The sequence below is a fragment of the Calonectris borealis genome, chromosome 20 (assembly GCF_964195595.1).
Source record: "Calonectris borealis chromosome 20, bCalBor7.hap1.2, whole genome shotgun sequence".
NCBI classification, from domain to species: Eukaryota; Metazoa; Chordata; class Aves; order Procellariiformes; family Procellariidae; genus Calonectris; species Calonectris borealis.
Window position 1 is genome coordinate 12,035,714 of NC_134331.1, and position 21,225 is coordinate 12,056,938.

Consider the following 21,225-nt stretch of genomic DNA (forward strand, 5'->3'; position numbering starts at 1 on the left):
GCATGTAAACATGTAATTAGCATGCAGGGACAACACTGAGCAAAGTGATGACAACATGCAATCATGCAAAATGCCTTATTCTCCTGGTCATGTGCAGTGACACGGGCTTTAGGGCTCAGTGCCTTGATTATTTCTTTAGAAGGAGGTTTTGTTAGAATGTTTTGCTTCCTTCCCTCATAGTGGAAAGAAAAGCATACAGGGAAAACACCGTATTGCTTTATTCCTCAGCGTGTTTATATGTGCAACCCTCTGCATGCCCCCCAACTTACTGTATCTGATTTCCTTTGCAATATTCTAGCTCTCTGCATTTGATAAAACAAACAAGTGCCCAGGCAGCTGCTCACGTTACACTTTGGAACTTTTGAAACTGCCTGAAAACTGGGAACTTTTAAGATACGGAACAGTGTGTGCTATTTTGCAGTGGCTACTACCTTTGGCTTTCATTCTCTCCCTTTTAACTCAGAAAAGGCAGCGGCATTTAGTTCTGGGGACCCAGAAAAGTAATGGCAACACAAGGGCTGTCCCCATGTCTTCATGATGCTGATACAGTTCTTCATCTGATCCAAGCTGGTGAGCCTTACAAATGAGCAAGGCCCAGGGCTGCGGCTGCGGAGCCACGGATCGTGGGTGCGGAGCCCTGGGTTGTGGCTGCAGAGCCACGTTTCTGGCTGCAGAGCCATGCCCAGGTTAAGCCTCCCCCAGTTCAGAAGTAAGGGGCAGAAGGAGATAGGGAACCTCTGCAGCGAAGGGGGCTGTTTGGTTTGCTCATTTGCATCTCAATCCCCACAATGCTCTTCCGGCTACTCACAGCTATTCCATAGTAGTGCTCTTGGCTGAGATCTGGGAACACGCTCAAAGGGTGAGGCAGCTTTTGGATGCACTGAGCTGTTTTCTGTTTGAGCTGTGAAAAGCAAACATCTTTTCAAGAGAGAACATTCTGAACAGTAATTTTTTTGCATTTACAATTCAGAAAGAGCAGAACTTCACTGAAATCTGGGAGGAAAATATTGTATAATGTTGAAAGGAAACATAAATCCTCTGCAGTAAAGGCTTCACACTACTCTGAAAACAGAAGCCACTAAGTTACTACACTGGCCTAATGTGGCAGGACTGGAGATACAGGTTCTGGAAACAGCTTCGTACACTCAAACACTTGAACCCCACTAAAGCTCCATTGCCTTCCTCAAGGAGCAACTCAAAGATGAGGATCTACACAGTCACTTCAGACACCTGCTTCTAAATTAACTTTAAATATTTGCTTGCCACAGCTACAGACCCAGGCACAAACAGCGGTGATTTTAAAAGCGTCGGAGAACAGGCGGCTGCAGGAGGAGAACCTGTTGAAGGAGATGACTAATTTGCTTCAGTACTCAAATGTGTGGAGTTGGAGAAAACAAAATCAAGCGGTGACTAGAGATGGGCTCACGCTCAGGTCTGGATTTACATTTTCTTCAAAGCATGGCTGCGTTTAGATCCTACGTATTGGGGACAAAACTCTCCTGCCAAGTTGGGACCCAGCCGGAAGGCATAGTAAGGGCACTTTCAGACGCAGGATTTTGGGTTAAGCACATCTCGGCTGAACATGCAAAGCTGGTTAAAACAGTGTGGCAGAGCTAATCTGTTGAAAGGTCTCACTCAGCATTGCTGTCCCAAAGGGAATATATACGGGAGAACGGCGAACTCCTTGAGAGCCTTGCTGGTCATTACCCAGCCCATGTGTTGGTTTCGCCATGTGTCCCCGTGTTTTGCAACTCCCAACCAGCTCCCTCTCAGCTGATTTATTTTCACGCTACTCAGCTTGCAGGAGGTGAATCAGGTCCTGTGGTTACAGAGCAGACCCAACCGCTAGTGCATGGTGTGCAGCCCCTCGCTGGCTGCCAGGAAGGGAAATCTGAAACTTTACAGGAGGAGGGGGAAGGAGGAGAAGCAGGGTATTTTCTGGAAAGGCAAAGCCATAGCCAAACAGCACGCACGGCAAAGCAGGAGGGAGAAGAGAATGGTGTCAGAATTCAAACAAGCCACAGAGAGGACAATAGAAAATTAATACAGGAGCAATATGAAATAAATAGAATTTGTAAGGTAAATCCATCGGACAGTCGGGAGTAAGCAGAATAACAAAACTGGGAGAGGTTCAGCAGCCGAACGGACAGTGGGAAATCTTTGTGTGTGGTGAGGGGGGGCCCGTGTTACTTGCTCTCATGAAATTAAAATTAGTAATGAAAATACACTCATCCATAATGGCACACTTCTGCTTATTCCTGCTTACTTCTGTTAGTGCTAATACCATAGAATCATAGAATAGCTTGGGTTGGAAGGGACCTTTAAGCAGAGTTCCTATTACTCCTAAATCCCTACTGCTCACGGCTTGCTTTTCTTGTTTTTGTTTTAAATGCAAAAGTTTTGGCCTTTGGAATGTAACAGAAAACGACACACATTTAAAGCAAAATGAGCAAATCTTTCCTAGAAGAAACTAGCGTTAACTGCATGCCTGAAATCAAGTCGTAGGACAACAGGATTTCTGATGGAACAGTGTCAATTTAGAGATTGCATTTTAAAGAGTGAGGCAGCGTTACAGAAGTGTTGAAAGAGGGGGCGGGGGAGCGCTGGGAGCAAAGCTGCCCCTCTCCCCTTGGACACACAGGCAGCTCTCAAACAAACAGCTACCCACTGAACTGGCAGCTCCCGCTGCAAGCACAATCGAGCTTCCGCCTCTGGATGTTTGCATTAGGATCCCGAGCAGCTCCCACTCAAATCAATGGATTTTGCTGTAGGCACAAAAGTGAGACTTAGGTATTTTCAGTCTTAATTGTCAGATAAACAGAAAAACTCTGGGGGAAAAAAAATCATTATTTGGACAAGTTAATTGCACGACATAACACCTAAATAAATAAATAAAAAAGTGGAGATGCCCAGACTTGAGATGTGGCCAAACCAGTAGGTGTACCTAAAGCTACACCTATCGGCTCTCACTGCACGAGGGATGCTACCTCTGCAGGCCACGAAATAGTACACGAAAAGTATTCATTTACTGTGAATACTTAGACATCTAAGGCAAATCAGTAGGTTGGCCAATGTATTTTATTTTTTAAATTTCTACACTTCCAGTTGCTGGCAAATAAATGTCCCTTTCTCCTCATAGTCTTTATTTCCACCTCACGGACAGGGAGCAGGGTAAGACACGGGACTAGCACAGGCCTTTAAGCAGGGACGTCAGGGGTGCTCTCCTCCCTTGTGCCCCCCGGGGCAACCGGGAGCGAAGCCCCTCTGCAGGACCGGGTAACTCAGCCCAGGTGAGAGCTGAATCACCTTCTGCAAGGGCCTGCCTCTCCACGCTGACTGCAGAGGGAGACTACACTCCTGGCTACACTAGTCTAAATTTAAGCACCTCAGCTAGCTAAAATACAAGCAGATTAGGGAGCCTGAGTGAGGCGTAATCTTGGCCAAAGAGTCTAAAGTGGAGTAAGGATTAAATCTACACTCTGTTGTAGTGCTAAAACCATAGCTTTAGGATTCCAAGGACCATTTTCCCAAACCACACAGCTTGGTTTTCATCAAGCCAAGGGCCACAGCACCACAGTACCAATGGTTCCTGTGCTTTCCTCTCGCCATTTCCCCCCCTCCAAACACCTTAAGCTGTTAAGCAACCCAGCCCATGCAGACAGGAATTTGCGTTTTACTCTGTGCACATCAAACTGAAAAGCAAGGAAGGGAATGATGTCTGGACCCAAGCAGCCTATTGAGAGGATCAAAAAGGTAACACAAAGCACAAAAGATGGCTAAGAAACACAGATCATTTGCCATCCCACACAGCAAAGCTGTCTCAGGACCTGGGGACCCAGGCAGAGGATTTAGTGCCTAAGCCCAGAGACTCTTCTGGGTTGCAGGCATTAACTCATGCTTGCATGCCTGAGACCGGCTAAAGCTGCAGTCAAAAACAAAAACCTCTAAGGAGGCCTCAGCATATTGTTGTTTTGGGGATAGTCCTGTGCATTTCATCCACAAGAATTAGTGTTTTCTTTTCATTTCACAATAACCTAGGTATTTAAAATGTCTGCCAAAATGTACTCAGAAACTCAGCATTTAATCTGAGGACTTTTCAAGAGGACCCGTTGTTTATTTCTACCATCTAATGAACATTAATTTCCTGTTTTAGAAAATGTAATTTATGCCACTGGTGAAGCTGATATTTATCTTGATGCATATCTCTTGGCTGGCTTAGTTTTTCATTTTCTCCAGTTCCTCCAGCCTGCGTACGCTTTGCAACCTGCAGACTCAGCCTGTGAGATCAGCAGTTCTTCAAACGTATTCAGAAGTTTCCAGTACGTGGTGGGAGAATCTGATAGCAGAGGACACAGGTCCGAATCCATTAGTAGTCACTTCTCATAATAAAAACAAAGCTAAAAAGAATATTTGTAACACTGATCGGAAAACAAGAACATATTTTCCTTTCTGCTTCAGAACTTAGACAAAACTAACGCAAGTTACACTAAACAAATCCAGCCCTTGCCAGGATAAACAAACATTTGCAGTGTTGTTTGCTACATGCCTGTCATGAAATAAAGACACTGACATGCATTTTAATGCAACTCTCCTACAAATTGTGAAAAAATAATTGTGCACTGTGTATTCGTTGCTAGGTTACTAGGAGGGAAGAGAATATTTTTGCAGACGATGAACTAACAAGGTAAATAATTCAACTTAATCATTTGCAAATTTCACACTTAATTTTCAACAGCAGGTCTTTTCAGAGCCCAGATCAACCTCAGATCTGATGACAGTGATTTTTTAGAGCAAGGCTGACAAGCTCCTGTGAGCCAGATTTGGCCCATGGGGTAGTTTTTATATGACAAACTTCCCCCTCCGAATAAAATGGCAGTTTTACTAGAAAAAGGGCAGCGAGGTTTGCCCAGTTGTTATTAACAGCACAAGAATTTTAATTTCTTCTTAAACTCTCTCACTAAATGAGTGATGTCTTAGCAAATATTGCAGCATTAACAGAGAAAAAACTAAGAGAGCTCTCTGTACGTACCCATACTGCCTGCACAGTACTCCTGTCAGTGACATTCTGGGAGGAATAGCACTAATTCTGATTCAAGCAGATCAGGGATTGTCTCACTAATCCATAAATTCCGACATTATTACATATTTGCTTAAGGAAAAACAATGGATCAGATCATGAAATCAGATATGTGCTGCTCCACAAAGCAGGGTCCTTTGTGCTGCTTTGTGGCAGTATTTGCAGGGCAGACGTATCTGAAGGAAGGGGTAAAGGGCTCTGCATCCCCGTGTCCCTTTCAGCACCACCCAGCTCAGCAGCAAGAAAACTCCTCCAAAGACACCTGAAGTTGAGATGAGAATCTTTCTATTTCGCAAAGTTTCCAGATGACAAATACATCTGCTGAAAGAGATTCTGATTTTTTTTTTTTTTTTTAGTTCAAAGCATGTTTTAGCTATCGTGGCTTTATTAGGTCAGATTACACTCTCATTTAGGTGCCTACAAATCTGACCACAGAAATGCCCCACTGATTAAGTAGTGGACTGGGGAAGAGGCAAGTTAGGTTCTCCATCAAGGTCTCCACTCAGTTCCTTGCATGACTTCTGAAAGTCATTTATCTATATTATGATGCTGAATTTAGTTGATGAGGAACTCTGAAAATCAATTGACACAAATTCATGTGCTCCGCCAATTTATTGTCGTGAGAGCAGTGGCAAAGACAAAACAACAGGAAAGCTTGAAGGGATGGTAACAGGCCTTGTTGAGGCTAAAAGATCTTAATTTGAAACGTCCCAAGGACAGTGACAAGCCATGAAATCTAACGAAAACTGACAAGTAATGACTAGCAAATTAGAAAGTATGTTTACTCAGAAACACCATGAAGTCAGAATAAATTTTAATATTTTTAGAAGATGCTGTGGTCACCCAAACTGTCTTTTAATGCTTTTGGGAGAAGTCCTTGAAGCAGTACTTAAGTATCAAATCTGAACTTTGCTATCTTGGTTATATATATGTCTATGTATCTTCTGCTTTTTCAGACAGGATTCTGGCTGAAAATCCAATCAAATCCATTCAAGGGTAAAAAGACTAGCGTAAGACTTTGAAGGAAAGGGAATCCTCCCTACTGTTGATTTCAGATACATATGCTCCCATGAAGAACTGGGGGAAGCCTCTTGTTACGTATCAAACTTTCTCACTCTTCTCTTCCTAAGTCTCATGCTGACAAGACTGCGTTGGGCCTCATGTGGACCCAAATGCTTGAACAGAAACAAAGATCTGTCAGTCTGTACTTCTTTCCCCTAACAGTGACCTATCTCATGCTAGCTAACAAGTCTTCTAAGCAGAATTCTGGAGATCTCATTCATCACATAGTTGTTGTTTTTAAATTATCCTTCTTTTAGACTGCAAGAGTGAGATTACTTTCTTCTGTACTGGAAGATTTATCTCTTAGCAGTTTACAGTCACCATCTTTTTTCTATTTTATCCAAAAAGGATGGACCATTTCAAGGAAAAAAAGAAGTAGAACTAACTCAAATGGTTGATTATCTTTGTATCTCTAGTTCTATTTCTTTTCACGCCTCCCTCACTTCACAGCACTATAACCTTTTTGAATTGCCCTCTGTGATATCCACTCCTTCACTGTTGACCATTGCTCACTTATTCATTGCTTGTTGGATCAGCTGGGCACTTGCACAATCAAGTCTTTGTTATGCTTTCAGACAGGCTGCAAGTCACAATATTGAAGCAGCACAAGGACTGTTTCCTTTGCTGGGATTCTTCTTCCCTGGCATTTAGGAAGACAGCATCCTAAACACATGAAAATGTATATAAAGTAATTACGACAATAATTCATACAACAGCTCCCATTTAACAGCCTACACAATGTCTTTTCCCCTTTAATTGTCATAAGAGAGTGGAATACCAGAAGTCTGAAGAGTTTTTGCAAGTTGGTCAACGGAGAAACAAGAATTTGCTTGTTTGAAAAATGCAGCAGAGCTCAGGTTTATTTAATGAATCAGTAGATGATGGCTGGTGATACACAGTTAGCGGGGATCCTAGAAGAGCTGCTCTCTCCAACCAGTTAATTGGCCCAAACAAAATGGAATGCAGTTTTCTAACTAATAAGCACTGACAATAATGAAGAGCAACTGCAGGGATGGTGGGAAGATAAAGGAACGCACATACCAAGGTTCTGCAACAGTATGAACTGTCAAAGTTCAAGTTTACATGCATAATAACCACAACTGGCACATGGGTTGTTGGGTGCATAAATAATCTGAGAACCCAAGATGAGAACACTAACAAATTACAACTTTATACAGCTGGAGGTTTTAAAACAAAATGAAACTTCTCATATGCATATACAGATAGATACCCCAGCATTTAAATATCTGCAGGATCTGCTTCTAGGCCAATGCTATCATGGAGTTGGACACCTATACATCCTTGAACTCTGTCTCAATAGGCAGAGAAGCACATAGCACAAGAAGCAATTTTAGCAAAATGCTATTTTTAGTTGATTTCACTCAAAGTGGCTTCCCAGATGGTGAAATTAAACCTCTCTCTCGCAGTAGAAAAAAAGAAGTACCTTATTTGGGAAGGGAAAGTTTTGATAGACATGAAGTAGCTGGGTTGATTATGGAAAGAATAAGAGTATTCAGCAGAAGTAGACGAGTAAGGATTTTGTCACAGGGAGGGAGAAGCAGAGTCTTTTGTGTATGGTGGTTTATTGCAGGCTCTAATGGCATCAGGATGATGTTACCAGGGAGCCTCTACACAATGAAATAATTTACTGTCATCTCTTATATCCTGCTAGCACAACAATCTAGCCTCCATAGACCTAGTACTAAAACAGTTTTGATTGATAGCCAAATTCTATCTGTAGTGTCATGTCACAGAAGATGTCATAACCTTACGTAAAAAAAAAAATACTTGACACAATTGTCAGTTTATTCACTCAAAATTATTGTGAATTGATAATGTCCTTTGAAAGGATTATTATACAGACAGATTTGCTGAGGTCTAAAGGGGTCCAGACCTTCCTTTCCCTCTCATGTGCCTCACTGCTGGCAGCCCCCCCAGTCTCTAATGCTGCATGGGGCCACAGCTTCTTCTCAGCCCCCCTGACGCCAGGGAAAAGCTGCGGTGCTGCGCAGTCCCGAGAGCCTGGAGGTGTCATCACCTCCTACTCCCCGCAGCAGCCCACACTTCCTCCAGTTGGGCTCCGTGGGCCAACACGAGGATGTCCCTATCATGGGTCTGGACTTGACGGATGATCTCACGCTGGGGCTGTGCCTCCATCCCTCCCACAGCTCAGGAGCCACATGCTCTGCTGGATAAGATAGTAACAAGCCATCACAGATACCATTTGCACAGCTTGTTGGCTTGTTTCCTCACAGAGCTGGAAGTCCCCAGGTTAGCAGCATATTTGTCAGGCTGTTCAAAGGCTTTCCTGGCCTTGAAACCAGTTACATTCAGAAAAGAAAGTACATAAAAATGGAGTAACAGCTTTTCATTGAAAGAGAACAGTTTCCTGTCTCTGTTCTGCTCACATCTGGTCACATCTTCTGGACAAGAATTACATCTTTACTATTCTTTTACAACACAGCCAATACAGCTGTAAGGGAGTAAGCTGCTCACTATACTAGCCTTTGTATTATCAGCAGTATTATTAACTTAGGTGAAGCTGTAAAATCTGTTTTACTGAAGATGCATGAACCTGAAAGAACTTTGAATTTCATAATCCAGGGTGAGTCTGAAGAATTGGCATTTACAGGAAAATGGAAAACCAGTTGTTGCTCAAAAATTAAACAAAACTGAAATGGAATTAGTCACAATAAACTGTACTACACTTTTCAGAGTAGATTAGTATTTTAAGAATGACATGAAAAGGTACAATAAGATATGATGTAATAAGATGTCTTTTATAGGGTAGTATAAAGATTTAAAGAACCTATTGAATTCTGTTTTCAATGAAGATGTATTAAGTAAATGTTGCTGTATTCTCTAGAGCTATACAATTCTTGTAATCTTTTCTTCAGAGGCCTTTGGCTAATTCATAATTCAAAATGTTGCTCATTTCCCTTCCTGTCTGTATGTTATATAAAGATGTGCATCCAATACATTGTCTTGTGGATCTCTGTATATAATACACATCCCAGTTCCTGTTATGTATACATTCCTTTGTAGGGATATGATTTATTTCTTTAAGCACTTTCCCATCTTAAAATGTCAGATGCTTCCTGTACTTGTATACAAAGAAGATTAAGCTCCCAAAGGTACTGAAGTTCAACAAAATTCTGACTGTGGACAGTATGAATTTACCAGTGAATCTTTGGGAAATACACAATTCCACCTACTTTCCTCAGCTCTCTAGCATAACTTTATTTCATAAGTGCTTAACACTTCAGTCATCAAGAAGATCAAACAGAGGTATGGTTTTGAAAAACAAAGAACTTAAACTGAACTTTCTAAAGGTTTATTCTTCTTCAAGTAGAAGCTTTGATTCTCAAGGGTTATCACTTGTGGTGCACAGGAACTTGTCAAGATTAGGAAAACGGGATTTCAAGGCTAACTTTTATCTATTTCCATTATCTGAATCTTGCTATCTTTTGTAAATACGATTTTTTTTCCCCTAAATAACTTACTTATAAAGCTTTTGGGGTAAGTAAGGAACATACCATTATTACTTTACTGGGTTTCAGATCGGTTACTTAATAACAAACCCAAACTGTATTAACCGAGGTGGTTAGACCATAATCAGTTGCCTATCACTGGATTCTCTAGCAGATTTCACCAGCTAAAAAGTAAAGATGTTTCTTTCGTATTTTTAAAATACAGCATTGTATAGAAACATGCCTTTCAGAAAAGATTGCCAAATAAAATTCTAACTCAATTATTGCTCAATTATTGAAGCCCTAGGCAAAGGAAAACCTGCACTGATCTTGTTCAATTCTGTGGAAGAACTGTGCCTCTCCCTTGCCACTGCCTTACCTCCTGCAGCCTTAATCCATAAAAACACACTAAACATAAAGGTATGCTCAACAGCCTGAACTACAGCAGCTGAGAGAATGGCTCAAGCAGAACAGGGAAAACCTGCATAAAATTGCAATGGGGCCCAGCAGACTGATGAGAGGACATGAAATGAAAGTGCACAGGGAGTGGGATGACTGGTGGTGGTCAAGAAGAGTGTATGTTTGGAGGTGTGGACTGGTACTGAAATGAATGGGACCTTTCTAGTTTACCCACAAAGGTACCTAAGCCCAGTACTCCTGTTAACAGAACATTTGTGACATTTGCCAACTGATAAAAACAACCACTGGCTTCTTCAGATTGACTCATTCAAAAAAAAGAAACAGCAACAGCAACATCCTTTATAACGACAGCTAATGTTTCAAAGAGAGAAATGTATCACACGACAGTTCTTCTCTAAAGAGCAACAACTTTTTTCAGTGAGGTTATTCAAACTCAATATGTCTAAATTATACAATGTTTTCTTCAGAGCAATTAGCCCTGCAATTTCAGTCGAGCATTTGAAGTCTTGAGTACACAGGGAAATTGGCCCAAATAACTCTTAGGTACTAGTCCCCACTAGTAATAAAGGCTCTGAAGGCCAAAGGAAGGCATTAGCAACACTTGTGCAACTCCCTTAGCAGGGTGTACACATGTAACTAATTGAAAACCAGTAAACAATTCTGGTATTGAAGCACAAAGCAGATAATCTCACTCACACTACTTCAGTCATTTTATTCTCATGTGGCTGACTGGAATAAAACTGCTAAAATACTGTTTCCCTCATGCAGAAAAAGATCTAGGGGATATAATAGATCACAAGCTGATTAGGAGTCAACAGTGTCAAGCCATTGTGAAAAAGGCAAACACTGCACTAAGCTGTGCAAACAGGAGTATGGCTTGCAAGACATGGAAAGTAATCCTGCTCTGCCCAGCACTGGTACAGCCCCAGCGGGACACTAGGTCTGGCGCTGGGTCTCATTCTCCAGCGGAGATGCAAAGTGCCCAGAGAGAGACCAGAAGAGAGAGATGAGAATAAACAGAGGTCTAAAGCATGACCAGTGAGGAAGGTCTGAATGAATCAGATGTGCATAACCTAAACAAGAGAGCAGGATGGGGGGGAAACGTAACAACAATTTGCAAATACATAAATCGCAGCTGTGGCGAGGAAAGGAACGACTTGTTTTCTGTGTGCGGGGTGGATAAGAATAACAGATTTGGGACGGAGTTTGTAAGCCCTATCAGGCAAAGAAAGGGTTAACATAGGCATTAGCAAGAAAGCAGCTGAGAAGGCACACAGCTGCAGGGGATAAAACCACTCGGGAGAGGGCTATCAGAGGACCCCTTAAGGAGGGGGCCGAGGGAGCCTCTCAGGGCAGAGATACAGGCTTAAGGGATGTTGAGCTGTGTCCTTTATAAGAGATTCTAGTCTTATCTTTGGCAGGTTACTGGCCTCCTCATTTGTATTGACTCAGTGTCTTTGATTATGAAATAGGTATCTTCTCTAGGCCTCCAAAAAACCAGGACAGAGTGCTAAGGTTTTATTTTAAAAAAAAAAGAAGAAAAAAAGCCCAGTAGAACTTTTCACATCTGGCCTAAAATATGGTCAAAGTGCTGAATCAACTAAGGTAGGAGGAAAGGAGGGTAATTTTTGCTTAAGGGAAAATATTTAAACTCCTGCTACTAACAGAGGATGTAAGCTGAGGAACTGTACCTTGGGAGCTGAAGACTTTAGTCTGTGGAGGGAGAGAGAGAGCAAGAAGCTTCTGTATAAAAGGGAAAAGTTAGGCAATAGGCTCAAGCCCAACAGCCCTAAAACTGGGGAGATGACAAGTGTCAGGATCTTTTTGCTAAGGGGGAAAGATCTTAGCCTGCCAAATTTGAGGGGGCTTTGAAATCACAGCAAGACCTAGGTTAGATATTAAGAAATTCTTTCTAAGCGTAAAGATAGCGAGGACTGCAATAAATTGTCTGAGGATGGAGGAAGGCCTTTGAGAAGAGGCTAGTAGGTATTTGTCAGGAATGACAAAGTTGATCCTGTCTCAGGACGGCAGGACTACTAGATGAGCTTCTGAAGTCCCGTTCTGCCCTATAGTACTATAATGAGAAATATTGCATCCCTCTCTTCTTGCCACTCAACTTTGACGTTTTATGAAAATAACTGAGCATTTCGGGAAGCTCAAAGCATTCTTTGAATAGAAGTGGTTTCAAAACTAGCTCTAAGCTGAATATTTTACCTACTTTGTTGAATGATCTTTTCAACATGGTGTGCTCTGGAAATACTTCAGTACTGAAGCTTGTACATTCAGTGACAAATGTGTTAGAAGAAAACTCTATACTCACTCGTTCTATCTTTCCAATAAAAATACAACTTAATTAAGTTGGCCACGTGCTCCAAAACACCAACAGATTTGTTTGTAAGGGTTCTCTTTTACCCCCTCATTTACAGTTTGACCTTTTCAAAAAGAAACTAAACCGAAGACTACTTGGCCTAAACAACCCTAGCGATACCCTACACAAGCGGTCCTTTCTTATCTTTTTTTAAACTCCTAGTGAAATCAGTTGAGATCTGTCCTCACAAGTCAGTAGGTCTAAGCTGTCCATACTATAACTAGTCTGTGTCATTTTTGAAATGACAGAGCTGAATGTAAAGAAAGCAAAATAACTTTCTAGATGCCTTTCCATCAAGATGAGGAAAATTTCTGTTTGATAGCTAAAGCCTCCAGAATTTGCAAGTTTTACGTTCACAGTAATGAACCTCAAGGCATTGTTTTATCAGAAATAAAAGCTAAAAACTAGTATGATGAGAAATGTCTTTGACTCTGTAATGCTTTTAGCTGTAAGAACTGCTTGGTGTGCTGTTCCCCACCACTCTGAAAAATCTTTCAAGTAGAGCAATTGAAAGTACAACTAGGACCAAACCATTTTTGCTTGCTTCTCAATGGGTTTGTCTCGACAGCATTAGGAGGCCTCTGTCCATTCTGACCCACATGAAAGAGGAATAGGCCTGAAACAAGGGACTGTATTTTGAAAACTATTTAGTTGCCCAAGAACACAGAAATGCCTGCTAGATTTTCAAAAGCCAGCAGGTTACAACTCTCACAGTGGAAGTTAGATAGTTTTTGCATGCTTGTGGGCCTTTAAAAGTCTGTCCAAAATCCCCCCAAATGAAAATCACATTTTAAGTAGATGTTTGTATTTAATTACCCTGTGTGGTCAGCTACAGAATATAACTTAGAAAACATTTCTGGTGGCTTTGATTGGTTCTCTATTTTCCTTGGGGAAGGAAGCATGGGGTTTGCTCTGCATTTTGTAGACTGCTTCGCATAATGAGGCACTGGTCCCTGACTAGAACTTTTGTTTGGTTCAGCGCGAGTAAAGCAATACTTTGCTACACTTTCGTAGATAAAGCAAGGCACGCAGGCAACGTAAAAGTGGTAGCAGCCTTCATTGCCAGAAAAAGAAATGATCACATTTAGCCGTGCTGTTCACAGAGAGATTAAACTCAGGCTGGATGGAGAGAAGCTGTGTAGATAATTTGAAATAGATTCCAACGGTGAATTACCGCTTGGCTGTCTTCCTCACCTCCTCAGTTCTCAGATTTGTGTGCCAACAAACATTTTAAGATAACTCTGCTCTGTTTGCTCCTTGAATTGTCTAGCTGTTTAACAGGCTCTTCAGATAAACAAGGGATAATCTCAGGATTTTGCTCAACAAAGATTGCTTTGTGCAAATTTTAAAAATTCTGAATAGGTTGCTGTATAGGGCCTGGCCTTGCGATCCCTTTTAGTTGAAAGTATGCAAGGGAATAAGTGGTTGCACAATCATAGGTTCAGTAAGTAAATGATCAATAATGGTATCATTACCACCACCAACTACTTTCCCATTTTTAAAGGTTATTAAAAAATAAACAAGGCACTGGTAGCACTGCACAGGCTAGTCTTGACCAAGAAAAGCGCTGACTGGAGAGATACAAGTAGAAAATGTAATTAGAGAACAGCTAGGAAACTGCAGGCACCCTTTATTTAAGAAACGAGTGCCTCCGCAGACAGGACCTTCAGCCCTGCCACGGCCTGACCAGCGCACCCCGAGCCAGGCCGGGGGAGCGCCGGAGGTGATCCGAGTTTTCAAACTTTCAGACAACACACACCAGCCTCCAGCCGAGGCGGTCGTCTTGAACAAGCGACTCGGCCTGCGCTTCGCCCCCAGGGTCCCGCCAGCCCGAAGGCGAAGCCGCCTCCCCGCCCTCCCTCGCCTCAGCGCCTCGCTGCTCGCCGCCGTCCTAGACCGTCGCGCAACACCGCGGCGGCGCTTCCGGCCTTTCCAGCCGCCTCTCTCGATCGTTGTTCCTCCCGCTGGGGTTTCCCCGCGCGCGGCGGGCGGGGGGGGCTCGCGGGGCTGCCCCGGTGCGGGGGGTCGGGGAGAGCTGAGGGGACGAGGCGGGAGCGGGGGGAGGCGGACCGGCCGCTCGGCCCCGGGGAGGGTGAGCGGCGCCCCGCGGGGGAGCAGCTCCTGAAGAGACAAGCGGGGCGGGGGGGCTGGCGGCACCTGTGAGGCAGCCGTCTCCCCCCCATGCCGGGAGCCCCGGCTCCTCCAGGGCGTTACGGACACCCCGCCGGTGAGCGCTCCCCTGGCTCCCTGAGGGGCGGAGGCGGCCATGGCGGAGGCGGGGAGAGCCGGCGGCAGCCCTGCTGCAGCCCGCCGCCCTGTGCCCCCCCGGCCGCCGGCGGGGCGAGGCCGCGCCGTCCAGGTGGTACGTGTCAGGCGGGCGGCGGCGGTGGAGGGCGGGCTGAGGCTCGGGCAGGCGGGGGGGCGTCTGGCAGGGCGGCGGGACGCGGGTTCGGGGGAAGAGTGAAGCCCTGAGCGGCTGTGGCACTCGGGGCGGTTTCCCGCCTGTGTGCTTGCCTCGGGGGTTCTGTAGGTGCTGCGGTTGCTCGGCGGGTTTCTCGGGAGCGGCCTTTGGCCTCGGTTGTGTGCAGGTCGCCCTGACAGAGTGACAGGCCGGGCAGTTGGGTTACATGGAGTTTGAAAAGATAGTTTTGAATTTTTCGTACAATATTTGAGTCTTTCGTTACTCCCTGTAACAATGTTTGCATTTTTTTAATGAGTTTTTTTTTTTTTACAAATTTATACCCGTACAACTGATGTGGTTTGGCAACAATTTAGGTGTAGTGAGGCAGACATCTGAAGAGCAAAAACAATGGGCAAGTAAAAATGATGAACAGCTTGAGAGTCTCAGCTCCTAAAGACAGGTCAAAGTTTGTGGCCTGAAAATCTTTCTGGGTTTATTTAAAATATCTCATATATAAGATTTGACAAAAGTAGTATGTTTCTGCCAACAGCCATGAGTTTCTAAATGGTTTGGGATAGTGACTCATATGAAAACTTCATTTAAAAATAACAGTTTCTGACATATAAAATCTTCAGCAGTGTTAAAATGATTTTAAAAATTTATTTTCCATATTCAGATATGGAGGCAGGTAGAAGTCAGCTTGAACTGAAATGTGTGGAGACTGAAATTAACATTTCTTATGGAGTTGTTTATCATATATATTTTCAGTAAGGGATGATGGTGGTAACGCCAGAATTAAGAGATTTTTTTGATGCAAAACATTCAGTTGCACAGTTTCTGTCACTTTTTTTTTTAACCTCACATTTCTCCCCTTCGATCTTATGATTGATGTATTGTTTTTCAATAGTCTAGCTGGGGGAAGAAGGGAGGTTTTTTGGTTGAGTAATACATTTATAGAAGAAAGGGGATTGAACTACCTGTTAACCATTTCGCATTCTGTTATTTTTGCCATACATCAAAATTCATTTTGCAGCAAAGCCAAGAACCATTATTTTCAGCTTAGTGATGGCAAAACTCCATTACTAAAAGTACCCAAAATCGCTTCAGGTCTTACTCTAGAATGTGTGAAGTTCAGGGAAAACCAGGTAGTGTCACAATGCTCAAATCCAGATCTGATTCATAGTTCTGTATTTCATGGCTCATAGGCCATGAAGATGGTCCTCTGTTGGATTCTGCTATAAATCAGCCTCAGCTAATGAAATTATAATTCTGACTCAGTTGTCACTCAGTTGATCTTGTAATGACAAAAATACATCAGTTGTTTGCAATTTATGTCCCTGTGTTGATTCAAAATTACTTCGAAAGAGCATTATGCATATTTCTGTAGTTCACTATTATGGTAAGAGTCTTCAAATATACGGAAGGCTGCTGCAAAGAGAACTAATAAGAGAATAATAGTATGTGCTGGGATCGGGAAGTAGCAGTTGGCATAAACTGCAGCAAAAGGACTTCAGACATTGGGAAAACTGTATTCCAGGTCTCCCTTATGCCTGCTTTTAGAGATTGCCTTAGCAAGGTTGGTGTTTCTGTCCGTGGAGATGATGGTTTGTCAACAATGATATAGCTGTAGTTGATCTTGTTTTGGGACAGAAGAAATAGATGGGGTCTCTTGAGGTTACTACCAGCTGGTTTTTTTACTATGAATCTGCACCTGTAAGTGAAATAGTGCTCTGGCTCATGTTTTTCCCTCTTCAAATTAACAAGAGGACTGAAGTGTTCTGATACAGTCACACGATGGTAAAGGCCAATTTATGAATGCCCAGTTCAGGACACGTGCCATCTGTCACTTTTAAGCCAGTGTAGAAATGAACTAGGGAGAAATAAGAGTTTAGCTCTGCGGTATTTTTACTTTCTTTTTGGCTTAAAAAAAAAAAGTAAACACAGAAAAACAGTAAACTGCTTAAGAATGGTAGAACCTAAGGAACCTGTAGTATACAATATTAGCAGTACTCTGATATTTTAATCATATTGCTGTGTACGGTTATTTGTATGGATTTGTTATTTTTTAGGTTTTACACAGAAGTGTCATCACAGAGCAATTCAGCTCTGTACCTTATTTTGGCAGGCATCTGGCTCACCATTGTTGTGATAGTTCTGTGGAAGTAGTATGAATGTATAGGGTCCTATTTTAAATGCCATCTAGACATAAAGGATATTAAAATCCCGAGTAAATTGAATATATTGGTTTAGAATCTCAGATTTTTGCTTATTTTTTTTTAGTCTCAAAGTACTAATCTGAGACAGTTCTGAAATAATCTTTTTTGTCTGTATGTTGTAATTGTAATTATTTGGTAATCAATTTCACATTTTTATTTTTTTATTTCTCTTTGTATTACTTATTTATCTCTCCAAAACAGAAGTCAAAGACCTGCTTTGCTTAAAATTTTAGATAGCTTTCCTACTACTTCTTTTAAATACCCCTTTTGCCTGTTAGAGCATCCTGCCAGAAATCAGGATGTTCATTCATTTTTGACAAGTATTTTTTTTATTTTGCTGTGAAATGTTGTTAAGTTTCTTACTTGTTAATCATTGTACCATACATCATACTCTGTAAAAAATCAAAAATACACTCCTCAATGTCCACAAAATCTGCCTATTAATGTATGCATTTGCATGTATTTGCACAATGTACATGCACTCACATGGCACTAAACCTTGAATAATTCAATTTCAGTATTCCTCTAGTAGTTTGTTTCTTAAGATTCTCACATGCTTACAATAGGAACTAATCCTCTGTTTCTTCAAACTATGCGTTTATGGTTACACCACACGATAAGGAGTTTAAGGTCTGTTTCTAGGAACTTCTTAAAATGTCCCATGAGACTTTTTACAAGTTACTTAGGCTCTTTGCCTTAAGTTCCCCATTTATAAGAGATTGTAACGCTTAAAGGTATGGGTTTGGATTCCCTTTACAAACATTGCCAGTGTATTACTGTGCTAATTTCTTAGGACATTGCGTTCTGTGAATGGAATGTATTATTTTTTGAGATACTGAAAAATTTGGGGGGGGGTGTTGGCTTTTTTGGGGGTAATTAGAACAGTGGTGAGTAACTGAACAGAGAAATCCCTCATCTCTAGTTTCTAACCAATTTTAAAGTATTTCAAATAAGTTTTCATGCTTTGCGTGTATGTTGCTGAAACAATAGAGGCTATAATAGGAAAGCCTGCAATTGGGCTGGTAGACTATGGAATTCTGTCACGTGTCATCTTTTAATGTGTTTAATAGCAGCTTTAGATAGAATAATTTTTAAAAACTTGGCTAGAGCCCAAGGGTGCAGGCTGCATATATGAGCATCTCCAATTAGGTAGTAAGTTTAAAGAAAAATTGATGAGTAAGATATGTTAATGCAAGACTGAAGTAAAGAGTGTTGTAAGAAATGCAGGAATACTAGAAACAGGTTAGTGTGGTGTTATAGATGTTTTGTTAGCATTTTTGGTTCAGTAGTCTCTTTCGTTTCCTTGGAGATCTACCGCAAGCCATCTTGTAGAACTCAAAAAATGACAAAAAAGTTTGATAGAGAAGAAAGCAAATTGTATATTTATAATTAAAATAAAGGAACTTTGGCTACTTTTATATTTTTAAAGATGCATTTTTTGTGAAAGTTAGTTTCAGAAGGCTCTGGCACTTCCCCTTTTTAATGAGTATTCTTATACTGTAAGTAACCACAAATAGTGCTTACTGACATACATTTGGGTTTTTGTTTGGGTTTTTTGTAGTCTGTCATTGTGCCTGTTCACAACAGCGAATGCTGGTTAGATGAATGCTTGAAGTCAGTTTGGGAACAAGATTTTAAAGAAACCATGGAGCTATCAGTTTTTAATGATGCCAGTAAGGTATGTTTCAGACCTTATTTAAAATACTGTGCAAGTAAATACTGTCTCTGATAGGAATTTTTGGTTTGGACTGTGTTTGGTTCACCGTACAAGATAAAATAGCGGCATCTATGTCATCATTTTTCTAGGACGGTTCAGCTGAAATAATTGAAAAATGGAAGATCAAGTTGGAAGATGCTGGTATTCCAGTAATCATTGGTAGTAATGATTCATCTCAACCTCGAGGCGGTATGTAGCTTAATAGTGATTTTTTGAGAGTTAGGTTGTTACCGCAGGCATCTTCTGTTTTTTAGTTTGAAAAGTGTCTTTGTAGCCATTTGCATTGCAACGGAAAAAACCCCGCATCACTTTCCAGAGCTCTCTGTTCAAAAACTCATTCCAATTTAGAATTTGGCCCTGTTGGTTTTGGCTTTGTAGAATTTGTTTATATGTCCAGGAAAGAAGAACTTGGCTTAACACTTGCACTCTATTCTGCAGAAGAATTTTGTTTAACTGTAATATACACAATGTTGTTAATGCTTACAATTTTACTGTAGCTTTCTGATAGCTGATTTATCTTCAGGAGATGGATTCTAAGAAAAAAGAAATCCAAAATTTCTTACATAATGATTTAAAAAGTAAACGCATATCTTTCAGTATTGTAGAATGGACCCTGAAATAGAACAAAATACATTTTTGATATCCCTTTGACGATCAGATCAAAACACAGGTTTCAGAAAAGTTTTGATGTGAGCTAAAAACTCTCACTAAACTCCTAGGTATTTACACAAGGGGCTAAACCGATATGTTTAGTGAGCTACCAGATAGGTTTATGGTGTGATTCCCTATTGATTTACATGCTAATACGAGTTACATTTACCCACTGGAGGAGATAACAAACAAATCTATCAGTTTTTCTTTTGCTTGTTGTGGTTGGTTTGTGTTTAGAGTTTTTTTAGCAGCCAAGCTTGCTGAAATGTAAAACAGAAATAAAAGTATATTGCTCTTTGAAGAAGCTGGTGTTGAATGACATTGAAGTTGGAAGATCATGTCTGCGTTCTGAAGGAGGACACAAGAGGACACAGCAAGTAGAACAGTGTGCTGACATTTTCTATGGGAGCTGTATAACTAATGTTTCTATCATTCTGGATTTCGTGACAATGAGTAGACAGGTAGGAATTTGATATAAAACTGGTTCCAAATTTGTGTCTTTCAAGTTATCTCACTTAAAAGACACACTTTGGAAACGCTGTAACACAAAATCTGGTCAGTTTCTGTTTTTTAACAAAATATCCTGTTTGTTACTGGAAAGAAACCTAGACTTATTACAGTCTCCTCAAAATGGTCTTATTATGAAAAAACTCAGTTCTGTTTCAGAAGGCTTAATTTTCATCCTTGTGTTGAAACATGTAAATAAATAGGAGTTTGTGCACTGAATTCATTTGCAACTTGGTATGCGCTCCTGGCTTTATTTACTGTCATTTCTTTTGACTATAGATTTCTTTAAAGCTGGTTTTTAAACAGTTATCAGACCTAGCAATGCTGAAATAACACAGCATAACTGTTACTATAAATATTTTTAGTACTTTAATATCTCTAGCACGAACTGTTGTTGTTTTGACAGTGCAACTTGTAATATTAGCATTATTGAGCTGGTGATGGCAAAAGACAGACAAGGTTGTAGAGGGAATTTTTCTCTTTTGGGCAACTGATAAAGCTGGAGTTGAGCAATGTCAAGAATTGCTTGTATTCCTGGAAATTTATCTATCTTCTTTTTCCCCCCCCTCAACTATTGGGTGATCAGTCTCCTTTCAAATCTTACTTTTCTTAATAGTTGATGATCTAGAAGCCAAGTAGGTTGTGATTTCTCAGCAAAAAAGTCGAAGAATAATACCAGAGGTTGTTAATTATGGTACTTAGGAAAGTTGGTTAGTAATGTTTTGTTAATACCATCTTGTAATATCATATTTTCCATTTTTAAAACACTTTCTATGTATAAAGTTGTGTTCCTAATAGACAGTTGTATTAATTGTGTATAAACTAGTTTTTAGTTTGCAAGAACACACAGGTGCAATGTTTTGACAGTAATTTATGTTAGAATTCTGAAGCCAGTTCATCTTTGCACTTTAGAAAACTGAAACTAAAACTAAGTTCGAGTTGTGAGCTACAAGGAGTGTATTGTGCCATTAGAGATATGTCAGATTTTTTTTTTTTTTTTTAAACGTGGTTGTCAGTGTTGGGATAGCTGAAACCTGAACAAATCTTTATTAAATTGGGGGTGAGGGATGCAGCTGTGAGCATTGTTTTAGATAATAGTATGAAATGCATAGCTCTTAAAAAAAAAAAAACCAAAACAAAACACCAAACAAAAAAACCCCAACAAAACAAAAAACAACCAAAAAAACCCCCAAGCTTATTCATGTGGAAGTCACTCCCAGGTCACCATTAAAATGAGGACATCTTTTCTTCATGGTTGTTACATTTTAGGAGCAGGTTACTTGAAATCCGTAGTATTTGTTTGCTTTCAGTGATTTACTTTTATTATGTTAAGGAC

At 41.0% G+C, this 21,225-nt stretch overlaps 1 protein-coding gene across 1 annotated transcript in view; it reads left to right on the plus strand.

Annotated features, from left to right (window-relative positions):
• The first annotated feature begins 18,580 nt into the window (after positions 1 to 18,580).
• The window catches only part of QTGAL (queuosine-tRNA galactosyltransferase), a 128,418-nt gene continuing 125,773 nt past the window's right edge, over positions 18,581 to 21,225 (plus strand). Inside the window, exons 1-2 of the mRNA XM_075169830.1 lie at positions 18,581 to 18,692; positions 18,821 to 18,920. Coding sequence (XP_075025931.1) covers positions 18,660 to 18,692; positions 18,821 to 18,920 — 133 coding nt within the window. The 5' untranslated portion in view covers positions 18,581 to 18,659. The remainder of the gene's footprint in view (positions 18,693 to 18,820; positions 18,921 to 21,225) is intronic.